Source organism: Nelumbo lutea, chromosome 3, assembly GCF_056320005.1.
Source record: "Nelumbo lutea isolate HS-2025 chromosome 3, American lotus-T2T, whole genome shotgun sequence".
Taxonomy (NCBI): Eukaryota; Viridiplantae; Streptophyta; class Magnoliopsida; order Proteales; family Nelumbonaceae; genus Nelumbo; species Nelumbo lutea.
This window is the reverse complement of record NC_142686.1, coordinates 57,094,423-57,107,669: the sequence shown is the minus strand read 5'-3', so window position 1 is coordinate 57,107,669 and position 13,247 is coordinate 57,094,423. Positions and strand designations below refer to the sequence as shown.

At 37.6% G+C, this 13,247-nt stretch overlaps 1 protein-coding gene across 3 annotated transcripts; it reads left to right on the top strand.

Annotated features, from left to right (window-relative positions):
• The first annotated feature begins 539 nt into the window (after window positions 1–539).
• Window positions 540–4,131, top strand: LOC148865129 (putative folate-biopterin transporter 8, chloroplastic). 3 transcript variants are annotated; one of them, XM_088975130.1, is made up of 3 exons: window positions 813–1,124; window positions 1,220–1,704; window positions 2,610–4,058. In XM_088975130.1, the coding sequence occupies exons 2-3, from the start codon at window positions 1,479–1,481 to the stop codon at window positions 3,764–3,766; spliced, it is 1,383 nt and encodes a 460-aa protein (XP_088831256.1). In that variant the 5' UTR covers window positions 813–1,124; window positions 1,220–1,478; the 3' UTR covers window positions 3,767–4,058. The 3 variants fall into 3 exon arrangements, with proteins under 3 accessions (XP_088831255.1, XP_088831256.1, XP_088831257.1); XM_088975131.1 differs by having other exon boundaries at window positions 904–1,124; window positions 1,251–1,704; XM_088975129.1 differs by having other exon boundaries at window positions 540–1,704; window positions 2,610–4,131.
• The last annotated feature ends 9,116 nt before the right edge of the window (window positions 4,132–13,247 follow it).

Sequence of the window (13,247 nt, the reverse complement as noted above, 5' to 3'; positions counted from 1 at the left end):
CATTTATCATATTTATTTACTTTTTATTTTATTTAATTGTTTATTTTTTGGGCAAAGGACACGAGTTCACATCTACACACCCCACAACATCCCGCATCACATTTCCTTATTGCGAATATCTCTCGATGTCATCATCAGATACTATTATCGGAGATGTTCCCAAGCGGAGATGTGATGTGAGACGTACAAAGATGCAAGGTTTGGCCGAGCTGAGAAAATTACAACATATTTGGGATCTTTTCGAATTTTCCACTAAATACGAGTTGTCCGGGTGGGGTCCACTTTGGAAAGTCAAAAAGCTGCCGCTTCGAGATCACATCGGCGCCCTACATCACATCCTGATCCTATATTGGGAACATCTCCCAATCTCCGAATGCATAATGCAGAAGATGTTCTCCATACACGCTGAGATGTGTATGTGAGGCGCCTTTGTGGGGCGAGCTGTGTAGTGTGCAGATGTGAACTCGCCGGGTGATAGGTTTCCGAAAAAGATAAATAATTGGTCTTCGCAAACAGAAACCGCACTTATCATAAGCGGACCAAGGCGAGATCGATCTGCTACCCACGAGATGTTGTAGCAGATCCCGAGTCGGTCTGACACAGTGATGGAACGATCTATCACAATGTTACATCATGAATTCGCGATGTCTGAGTGGATTCCGGAGATTTGAGGTCATATGACGGCTCCTGCCTGCTTGTGTTGTGATCCGTCGGTCCCCATCATAGGTTGCTAGGTCCCACACCCTTACGACTATCAGGTCTAGTGGTCACCTTGCTACTTTCTAGTTGCTAGCTTCCAACTCTCGTCTCTCGCAATGACAAACCCACAGTAACCGAGTAACCCCACCTCTCTTCACTATGGAGTCATGGAATAACCTCCTTTACGGTGTTCTAGATCCCTCTGTTTTATTTATTGGTAACATATTCTAGATCCCTCTGGCTCTGTTAGCATCTTGCCTCTCTCCCCTGTCTCTCTCTCTCTCCCTGAATAAACATCAACATGACACGTAACGAATAAAGGGATACTTTCTTGTTCTTCGAGGTTTGAACACGCCGAAGAACCGTAGTGGGTGCTTTCAGTTATCTTCATATCCTTCTGGGTTGGCCATTCTGCATTCTGCAAGGTAACCTCAGTCTCCATAGTTTTATTTCTTTCGTAGTAGGCTTGATATTGAATATCGACTTAAACCATGATTTACTCTTTGAAATCCTCCGGAAGCTCATCAATCTTGGCGACTCAAACAATCCAGAGACTACCACCAAAGCCGTCTCTTCTTTGCTGCAATTCCGTTTGGAGTTCTTCTCATCGTCGGAACCCAAGAGTTTCGTCGTCTCCTATTGGCACCAACGAGGATAAACCAATAAAACCCAGAACCCATTTCCTAAAACCCATCTTAATAACTTCCGAGGAAGTCCTCGTCAGGAACAACAGGATAAATGAGAAGAGCACAGAGTCTTCTCAAGTGGGTAGGCAGCAGATGATGGCTCTGTGTGGATTTGGGTATTGGGTTCAAGGGTTCAGGTGTTTTCCATGGCTGGCGATGAATTTCCACATGACGCACACTCTTAAGCTGCATCCTTCAACATTGCAGCTTATACAGAGCTCCGGCAACCTACCCATGGTGGCTAAGCCTCTATACGGGGTCCTTTCAGATGCTGTTTATATTGGTGGTGCTCACAGAATACCTTATATTTCCATTGGAGGTTTGTGCTATCTCTTTGTATCATTCCTATGTACTTTTTTCTTTTCTGTGTTTTTCCTATATTTGCTTAATCTTGGCCACCTTATCTGTGTACTTTCAGATTTAAGTAACAATTTACCAAGTTCTCATTAAGAATTAAGAAAATTTTCCAGAGGGTCCCAAATATGATTGAGGGTCTGGGTTTATTATGTTAATATTTATATACCCCTTGAGTTCTATTTTGAATTTGTCTGTTGCCTCTCTTATCCTATGTCTCTGTACTACGATTTCTTTATTAACTGGATGTGTACTTCCTTGTTCAAGAAGTTCTTACTAAAGGCTTTATTCAGTGATATGGAGAGTTTGAATTAAGCTGAAAAACAATATTCCTTTTCGGCCTTCTCAAGTCTTAACCATGCTTTTCATGAAATATGCTTTTAAGATGTCCCTTTCTTTCCTTAGTTTGTTTCATCATTGAAGTCCAATAAACTATGTGACTTCAGCTTAATCAATTTAATGGGAGCCCTTTTTTCCCTTTCTCCTTATGGTGCCTTCAGATGGAAAACAATAGAAGCTGAATTCATTGCAACAATTTTTAAATTCACTGCACTAATTTTAAATTGTAGCATCAGGAAATTTATTCTTACTTTCAAGTGTTGCTAAATTTAATTTCGTGTTGATAGAAATATCAAGATTTTGTCTTTCTGTCTTGACAATGAAAGAAATTTTCATTTTGGGATTTCAATTTTTGCAAATCTGTATTTTTATTTTAGTGGGTTTTTATATGTTGATTATAACTGCAAACAATCATGAACCTTGGTGGCTGAATTCTGTCAGCATTTATTCAATTAGTATCTAGTCTTCTCTTTAGAGGGATGGTAGACAAATGTCTTGTATAAAGTTACTGATGTGGATAAAAAACTGCAGTGCTTTTGCAGATTCTTTCTTGGGGGGCTCTGGCACTAATTCCACTCGCAGGTGAAGCCCTTCCCATATTGATGGTGTGCATTCTGCTTAGTAACCTTGGAGCTTCAGTCACAGAAGTTGCAAATGAAGCTCTTGTTGCTGAGTACAGCCAAAGACACAGAGTAAGTGGACTCCAATCTTATGCATTCAAGGCTCTAGCTGCTGGGGGAATCTTGGGCAACTTGATTGGAGGCTTTTTCCTAATGAAAACACAAAAAGCGAAGATGATATTTCTCTTGTTTGCTGCACTACTTTCCCTTCAACTTGCAATTTCTTCAACAACAAGCGAGGATGCTTTTAGCTTGCCACAACCATCAGACCATCATATCATAAGAAATTCTGTCTCAGAAGATCTACACAAAAAGTTCTCTAGTCTGATCAGTGCAATAAGCGAAGAGCGCATTGCTGGCCCTCTTACCTGGATTGTAGCCTCCATTGCTGGAGTTCCAATTCTGTCAGGAGCCATCTTCTGCTACCAAACACGATGCTTAGGGCTTGACCCTTCAATAATTGGGATGTCTAAAGTTATTGGCCAATTGATGCTGCTATCGGCTACTATTTTCTATGATAGATATTGGAAAAGAATTTCTTTTAGGAAATTGATTGGCATGGTGCAGATTGTTTATGCAAGCTCCCTTCTTCTGGACCTTGTCCTAGTGAAACAAATCAATCTTGGATTGGGCATTCCAAATGAGGCCTATGTTTTGTGCTTTTCAGGATTAGCAGAAATTGTTGCTCAGTTTAAGCTCCTACCCTTCTCAGTTCTGTTTGCAAATTTATGCCCAGCTGGATGTGAAGGATCACTCACTTCTTTCTTAGCTTCAGCCCTTTGTTTATCATCCATTGTTAGTGGATTTTTGGGTGTTGGATTGGCTTCTCTCATTGGAGTAACATCTGGTGATTACTCAAGCCTGCCTTTGGGGATTTTACTACAGTTTCTTGCAGCTTTGGTGCCCTTGGGATGGTTATCACTTTTACCCATATCACAGCCACTATCATCAAAGGAAAAAAAGGGAAGTCCAAGCAAGAAAAGTAGAAAGATTAGAAGGGTGGGAAGAACGGTTTTTGGTTCTATTTATGCTGACCGGAGACAAAGAGAATCTGAGGCAGAGATATAAGCAGTTGAGGTCTTACACGATTTCTGTACAGAGATGGAGAAGGTAGAAAGCAGGAGAATGTTGATTACACACGTCTCAAGGTTTGATAGGAATGCAAACAGGAACAGCATTGGATGGATTCTGGCCTACCTATTGGAATACTTCAAAGAGAAAGAGTAGTTACAATTCATCCCCAATTTTGAGGCAGCCGAGGGTGGTCATTTTTGCCACAAGGCAGATTGTAGTGATTTTGGGTTTTTTGTCAGTAACTTGAGATTATTTTATGAATGAAAGAAAGGTAATACAGCATCAACAATGTACAATAAGGCTTTATACCTTTTCATTCCATTCTATGATGAAGATGGCTCATTGTTACTCCCCCTAAATACCATGATGATCCAATTGAGAATGCTACGGCCATCAAAATTCATCTTGATCCTTGGGGTTGTCTAGAACAGGAGAATTAATTCCCTGGAGGTTACACCAGTGCAGAGTGCTTTAGCTTTTTCACAGAAAAACTGGCACATGAACTTGCTCATCAACCAGGGTTGACATTGCCAATTTGCATGCAAGACAATTGCATCAACGAACTTCGCTCCTAGCCTCCTATTGTGGTTGGATGAATTCAAGTCCAAACCCTAAACCTTAACTTTAAACCTTAAACCCCTAAACCTTAACGTGAAACCCTAATATTAATAACATCAATGTGTAAAATGTATTTGGCTGGACACGTCCTCCGACCAGGTAGGAGCCAAAGATTTCTCAGCAACAACATTAACAATTGCTTATTGAAGAGAATTAAAAAAAAAATGTTACTAATAAAGGCTCTTCTACCATGGACCCCCTCCTTTGACAAGATTCTAAATAGTACGGCTGCAAACTGTTTGAATCGAATGGGATATAGATTAGATACAAATTTAATTTGTTTATATTCCTTCTCAAATTGGGCCTTAACCACTCCATAAATCGAATCAAACTGCAATAGGATATTGAGTGGTATAAATAAATTGGGCTAAAAATAAAATAAATTAAAAATGACTAATATTGTATTTCATGAACAAAAATTTTAAAAATTAATTGTGTGAAACTTGAACTGACAATCTAAATGAAAACACGACATTCAAATCAGCTTTACCACTACTAAACACAACCAACTGAGAGGTGGCTCAAAGGGGTCAAGGGGAGGCTATTTGTGATGCATAGCACCGAATACCGAAAAATAAAAATCAAGGGAATCAGTTTATATCGGATCAAGAGTGGATTGATATTTGATCCAATACCAAATTTTATTCAGACCATTTACAGCTCTAGTAAATGGTCTCTGTTTGTCTGAATTAGATCCATTTTAGATTAAATACTTTTCCATTTAATTCAATTTATTACGACCCAAGTTTGTAATATTTTAAGTATAAATGCTTGTATCTAGATTAAATTAATATGCACTTTTCTTTCTTTTCTTTTCATATTACACGGTACACATTATAGGGAACCAAGGGTAGAGTCGGGATTAGGAGGTCAAAAGCTAATATGGTTACTTGATTATAGATCCTAACGTTCATAACGGTCATAATAAAAATGCTAACAATTAAAATAAAATCTGATACATGATTTTAAATACCAAAAAATGCTAATATTTTTATTTAATTTTTCACTTGGCGTTTTATATATTTTTTCTTTTTTTATAAGATGGGACTCCTTGGTTTTGCCTTGTTAATTGCAGATTTACAGAGGGGCAGGGGGAAGTTAGGCCATGGCATGTGGGTTGGTTGTTGGGTTGAGTAGAGTATAGGGATTATTATAGGCAGAGCTTTGCACTTATGATAAGGGCTATAACTTAGGCCTAGGCTTGGGTTTTGGGCCTATGTCTCTTATATATAAAGTATTAGTGGGATCCTCTCCATTTCAGAAAGTTGATTAATTTTCTTAGTTGATAATCAGAAAGATGTCAAAGGAATTTTTATTAGAGGTCAAATTATAGGGAAGGCTTAAAAATTGTTGCTCCATGGGGTTACATAACTTGGGGGAATCATCCCCCAAACTCATAAAACCCTACAACCTTAGTGTAAGTAGGATTTGATCCTAAGCCCCTACTACAACAAACAGGAGACCTTATCAACTAACCAGTTGACATTTTGGAGGGGATGTTTAAAACTAAATTAATAAAAAAATCTCTATTTATTGATTTTTGCATAACAAGAAAAATAAAAGCGAGAAAGAAAACTTGAGCATCTTAAAAATCCTTTGTACAAAAATTAATTACTAAAAGTATCAAAAATTTTGGTAAATTAGAATTTTCTAAAAGTAAACTTTCACTAAATTAAATTACCAAAACCATTGAAATTAATTTATGGAAATCACTAAATTAAATATCCTAATAAATACTAAAAATTGCTGGAAATTTAATTTTCTAAATTTTTCAAGATAAATAATTTTCTGAGTATTATCACAACCAATTATTCTAACAATAACAAAATCACATAATCATAATAGTATAGCATTTATGTGGAACAGATTAAGCTAGGCACTTCCAGTCATCTGCAATAGTGGCCCCAGAACCTCATTTAGGTCAATTGATGGAACGTCCTGGCTCATGTGTTTAACCAGGCTTGAGCAGCAACATTCAACCTCTGGTTTGACAATAGCCCATAAGTTCATAAGAGCCTTCAACTTCATGTGGATTTAGTACTGAAAAGCCTTCAAGATTAGAGCCTTAATGGTTGAATGGCTGATTTCTCCACACTTGAAATTTTCCCGAAGTTTGTAGCATTTAGCATTAGAAAAGATGGCAGCATTAGAAAAAAAAATGCATGGTTCAAATGAAAAATGATCAACAATAATCCGAGCCCCTAGATCTCTTTCATCTTATTCCCATTTTTCTGCTAATGGATTTATGCTACTCTCTCCCCAGTAGATTTATGATACTGAAATAAACCACATAAACATTGTGTATTTATTTTTCCGGTTATTTGAACCATTACTCTATATGACCATTAATGCTCCACTTATGCATAAAATTCAGGAAAATTTGAAAAAGTGCTTAAATGATGAAAGCACTTCACAGAGTTCGCAAATACTGCAGCAAGGATCCTCTTGGAAGAATGATGTGCTTTCTCATGTTAAAGGACCTGATAAGAAAGGACGTGTTCATTGTATGGGAAAGATCCTAACTTCTAATGGTAGTGAAATTTCATCATCCCAACAACACGATCAACATGATCAAGTTTTGCAGGAAAAAGTTCAAAACTTAGAGGGTTTGGTGAATGGTTTTATATTTATATTTCAGAGATGATTTCCTGATGAGCAACTTAGTGATATCATGAGTGTTGTAAACCAAATCACAAATAGAGAGGTATGATATATTTATATTCAAATTTTTAAAGTGATATATAGAATATTATTGTACTAATCAAATTTTCTCTAATTTAATAGGATCCAAATGCTGCTACTACTCTAGATGTCTCACCAAATGGGCATCGAAACTCTTTGATTTCAAGCCATCATCCTCATGGAAATCAAAGCGATAATATTTATAATAATTATTTTACTTTATTTGTTTTGTAATATTTTATTTTACTGTAGGTGTTTCAAGAATAGTTGCTTGCTTTCACTATCTAAGGAACATGCTTTTTGCTGGTTTACCCAACTGTTGTTGGTTTATCCAACTAATGCTTGGACGATGTTAAAAACATAGTTTTTTTGTTTCGATGAAAATTTAGGTTATTTTTTGTTAATCTTTTGCATGTTGTTTAGTTTTTTGATGTATAAGTGTTCTAATTCAGTTATATCCTTGTGGGAAATAACTCTCTTTAGATTCTCCAATATTAAAGAATAAAAACCTAACTGATAAAGTGGTAAGGCAAAATAAAAGCACAGAAAGTTGTGGAACTTTTCATTGCTCTAGAAAGGTCCAAATGAGGAGTTATTTCATTAATTAGCTGTTGCAGGTAGAGTAATCACATCAATAACATGGTCACTCTAACCATCTAGCAGTTTCATCCTTTTGGATGACCAGTGTATATGGGTAGATCTCTTATTCCTTTTCCTTCTTTTATTTGTTTCTTTAACCGTTTGAAAGCATGCTAGCTTGGATCAGCTGGATGGTGTGGTATTATACTGTGGTGGCTATTCCTACAGATTGGACGGTGTGGATAAATGCAATAATAGCCTCTGGCCGAAGGACAGGATGTTTCTATTTTTAGCAGCATTACAAACCACTGCATCTTTTAGGTAAGCATGCTTAGCAAGATTATACCAACAAGGTGTATATGTAAGTAAAATATTGGTATTGCTCTTCAAGAATGTTGCTTGGCTTTTCTTCATTTACATGGTAGTGTCTGTCAGATTAGAGAAATTTACCTACTAGCTTTAAGGAGGTCTTTGTCATGGCTAGATTGACGAACAGGAGAAAAACAAAATAAGGAATTCTTTTAATTCTCTACAGGTTTTGGTGTCATAGGTGGTATATTGTATAAATTGAGGAAAGTGTTCATTGGTACTGAGTCTTTAGGATTCAGTGGTGTGAAAAGGTCTACCTGTATGATCTTGGAGGCATGTGGTCTTGATGTCAGAAATGAACTGTCCATCATGAAAGTCTCTATCTTTGCATGTCCATGAAGATACAATATTGAACACATCATAAGATAGGTATTGCAAATAAGAACTTTAGTGTTGTAAAATCTGTGAGCGTATGGGTATGTGTATATGCACATATTAAATACCAGCCAATATAAACTCAAAGTACATCGAGGGTCCAACTGTTGCTTGGACGATGTTAATAATATATTGGCCATTTTGATTGAACAGGAATCTAGAGAAAACATTTTTTGATGTACAAGTGTTATTTTTGTGTTGGACATCTTAGGCAAATAGAATTGTAAGGAAATATTAAATAAAACACCTATACCGTCGGATTATATCTGTTGGTATAGCGTGAACCTATACTGACGGACTACCTCTGTTGGTATACCCTTACCCTATACCAATGTGCACAATCTGTTGGTATAGCAATATACGCCATACTCCAACAGATTGTGCACATTGATTGTTGGAGTAGCTCATTCAAGGATATATCGATGAATTATACACGTATACCGATCGATTTGGTCCATCGGTATATGGCATATTTCTTGTAGTGCTATTATTCTTGAAGAGTATACCTCTTCCTGGGCATCTCTTTAAGTAGGCAAGAATCCTTTCTACTACAAAGAGGTGGGTGGTCCTGGGAGAATGCATGTATTGACTGACAACACTAACAGCATAAGAAATATCTGGTCGAGTTAGGCAGAGATAAAGAAGTTTCTCAACCAACCTTTGGTGCATAGCACTGTCCTTAAGGAGTTCTCACTTTCTCCACTTATCTTATGGTTAGGCTCAATGGGAGTATTAGCAGGTTTCACTCCTAACTTGATAGTTTTTTCTAATAAGTCCAAAACATACTTCATTTGCGAACAACAATTGGAAAATCAAGGTCATCTGATGGTGGAGGTTGAGCATCTGTAATACTGGGATCAATAGTGAGAATAGTAGTGTCTAGATCTGGGGTTGTAGAAGATGTTGGAACTTGCTTGGATTGCTATTGAGTACGACAGTCAACTTGCCTCCACCACTTTCTGTGATACACTCTTAATTCTCTGCATTTTTTACAACTCCCCTCCTCAATAACTATGACAAGTAAAGGAACTTTTGGGGCTGAAATTGAAATCCCTTCCTCACTATTCTCCCCCTGAGGATAAGCCTTATGATAGAAAGGCATATCTTAAAAGAATGTGACATCTATGGACACAAAGTGCTTCCCTGAATCTGACTCATAATAGCAATATCCCTTTTGATTGTATGCATACCCAAGGAAAATACACTTATTGGCTTTGGGATCAAACTTGGAGCGGTGAGGTCCAAGGATTTGAACAAAACAAGTACATCCAAAAGTTTTGAGGGGAATAGTGAATAGGTCATCATCTGGATATAGAAGACTGAACGGGATTTGCAGGTTTAGAACCTATGAAGGAACCCTATTAATGAGGTATAGGACTATATGGATTGCATCCCCCCATAAGCGTATGAGAACATTAGAGTTGAGCATTATGCTTCTGGCAACCTCTAAGATATGCCTATTTTTCTCTCAGCAACCCCGTTTTGCTGAGGTGTGTGAGAACAAGTAGATATGTTGGGACAGAATTCATTACCTAGAGGACAAACAATAGGTGTTGAATAAAGTAGATATACTGGTCATATGGTCTAAAGCACCAAAATCTATTACCTATAAAGGTCTAGTATTACTTGGAATAGAAGCATGACATGCAGTAGCTCTTTTACCTATATGAGCAAGGGATGAAGTAGGCTGAGTTGGTGTAGTAGCTGAAGATCCAAAAATAACAGCTTCCTTTTCTAACTGTGTCAGTGCAACTCAGACAGCTGCCAAGGCATCCAAGGATGTTGTCCTTGTGTTGGAAGATGATGTACTATCAGTATTAGTTGTTGTATTAGCACTTCTCTTCTTGTTTCTAAGTCTAATTGGCATTACGTGCAAATGCAACTTCCAACCGGTCTCCCTAGTGTGTTTGGGCTTCTTGCAATGATCACAAAAAATATCTTTTTTGTCTTTCTTCTTAACTTCTTTTTCCTTTTCTCCTCCAGCTTTGAATTTTATTGTTGTCAAGGCTGCTTCTGTGGACTGGAAGGATAGTATTACCTTCCTCCTACTCTCTTCACTGTGGGCTAATGAATAGACCTAAGATAGGGTCACACTCTCCCTAGTGAGAAATTGCTATCTTGCAATATCAAAATTTGAGTTTAGGCCAGCTAAGAACTTGAAAACCCTGTTTGTTTCAAGCATTTTTTTTATATGTTGTTGCATCCTTTTGGCTTTCTCATTCAATTGTTTCTAAGTGATCAATTTCATGCCAAAGGGATTTTAGGGTAGAAAAATATACTGAGACTAAACTCTTTCCTTGCTTGAGTTTTTTCACCTCACATTTTAACTCTAACAACATTAAGGGGTTGGGAATAGGTCTCCTTTATGTTGTCCCAAATCTCCTTGGTTGTTTTTTCTTAGAGATAATTTTGGATGATGTGGGGCTATATAGAGTTGCATAGCCAGGTCATCACCAAGTAGTTCTCTTGAATCTATCTTCGGTGGGATATATCCACCTTGGCTGGTTCTTTTGTATCTCCGGTTACATACCCTAATTTTCCTCTACCCACAATGGCCATCATTTCGATTAGGACCGTTCCAAATAATTTGTTCCATCAAACCTAATAGTGGTAATCTGGAACATATTTTCAATCATATTACCAGTCCCAAAAACTTCCCCCTAAGCTTTTTGTTAGACAGTGTATGCCCTTAGCTCCAATCAGCATGATGTTACATTATGACATTTATTGTAAATGAATAAAGTGCATATTTGATTCATGTTGTTGTGGTGTGTTTCTATGTAATACCCTTAAACTGGACACATATGAGACTCGTGTTAGTTTAGAATCTTCACAGCCGTTGGATAGATTTGGGGAGATTTATCCTGCCAAGGTTGACACTGATGTACCGCAAAGTTGGTTGGAGTGGCTTGTCTCAGCTTCCAGGGTGAGACCTGAGGTACATATAGTGTGGATTTCATTGAAACCCTGAATCGGACCAAAATTCCAGTATTGTCATGGACCTTGAAGATAGATGGGCAAAACTGGAATGTTACACCTGACCCCTATACTCGATTATGATACTACACTATGTGTCGAATTAGGTTGTCTTTGATGTGCCAATCAGTGAGATCCTTAGAGGGTGTCAAAACCTGAGTATGTTGGGATAGCCTGAAAATTCACTTGAGTGGGTGATCATAGTGACAGGATCGGCCCCTTTGTCAGACAAAGTGAATGATCAGAGAATTGCACTCTCTCTTATGGAAACCTAAACTATCGATAGTGGATTTCAAATATGTTTGAAATTTGGTTTTGTAAAATATATTTATATAGAGATATGCTTATAGATATTATGGTTTCAAAATGTTTGCAAAAGGTTTTAATTCCTGGAATCCATGTGAGTAGAGAGTGCAGCATTGTACCTTGCAGTCGAGGGAGAGGTCCTCTCTTGTCGGGCAGTGTTTGATCATTAAGGGCTGAGATGTTAAGTGTATGACCATTGAGAGTTATACCTGACGGGCTAATTTTGCATCTGCCCACAGTCCTTGGGCCTTCATAAGATGGCTGGACCAAATGACCATTTAGTGTAAATGTTGGGCCCATTAAGAGCCTATGGTGATGGACTCAGGAGTTCATTGTATTCAGCAGTGAATTCGGCCAGGCCTTGTAACAGAGGCTAGGCTGAACCCTTGTGGCTAATGTGTAAATCAATGTTAGGGTCTCACGCCATACAAAGAGAGCCGAGCTAGCCAGCGTTAAAAGGAAGTGAGCCTGAAAGCTTAATGGGCCTAAAGCCCATTTTGAAGTGGGTTAAATTAAATAGGGGCGGATCTGGGTTTAGATCAGCAGATAAGGATAAGAAGATAACTCTTATCCACTTAAAGAGTCCAGATCCAAATAGAGATTTGGATCAGGGAACTCCTAATTTGATTAGGAATATGCTGATCTTAAACTACAGATAAGATAAGGGATTATCCTTATCACTTAAAAAGTTCATATCCAAATAAAGATTTGGATCAAGAGATTCCTAATCAAATTAGGAGGTTGTCTCTTTAAGGCTATAAATAGAGAGCTGGGCGGATCTGAAAAAGACACACAGACATTACAGAAGACAACTCAGTTTGATTGGTTTTTGCCTTTAGTTCTTTTTCTCCCTGCTTTTGCCGCCCTACCCTGTTCGATCTCCAATTATTGGAAGTGATCAAGATTTGATATTGATATTGTTTATTGCTAGAAGAAACAATTCTGAAGTTGTGCTCACTACCCCATTCGATTCTTGCCGAAGAATCACAAGTTCTTGGTGGAGAACTACCTGTTGATCCTACCTCATCCTAAGCTGTGTCATATTCAGTGGAGGGAGGATTTGGTACATTCTTTGGGCATGAACACCTACATTGGGAGGAGCTTTTTGTGTGGATTCCATATCAGGTATATCCCTCCCTAATCTTGGTTTCAGATTTGGTTACAAGAACGAACCTTGAAAATGCGTTTTTTTAAATTGGGAATAGGATTCCTAGATGGGAGTAAAGAAATTTTTTAAAATTTTGCCCAACCTTCCTACAGGGTTCGGCCATCCATATGATGGATCTCCCATCCCTTCACTTCTAGCCTTTTCCATACTAAGTAGATCTCATAGTTCCAAGAAAAAAGACTAATTTTTTAAGAAAAACAATCTGATCTCAGTAAGAATAAGTACTAGAACTCAGTTTCAGTTGATAGTTTCTCCTTAAAACTATAACTTTAACCAAAAAATATCAAATATTAACAGTCCAAATGATGGTTTCAGCCAAGAACAAGAGCCAAAAAGATATCTTTTAATAGTCCAGAATTTGACTTAGTGCAAACATAGTTGAATTCTTTCAAAAGGAAGGTA

Coding starts and splice junctions, on each gene's coding strand:
- LOC148865129 (XM_088975129.1), top strand. CDS start 1,191: ATGATTTACTCTTTGAAATCCTCCGGAAGCTCATCAATCTTGGCGACT. Junction 1,705..2,609: donor ACCTTATATTTCCATTGGAG/GTTTGTGCTATC, acceptor AAAAAACTGCAG/TGCTTTTGCAGATTCTTTCT.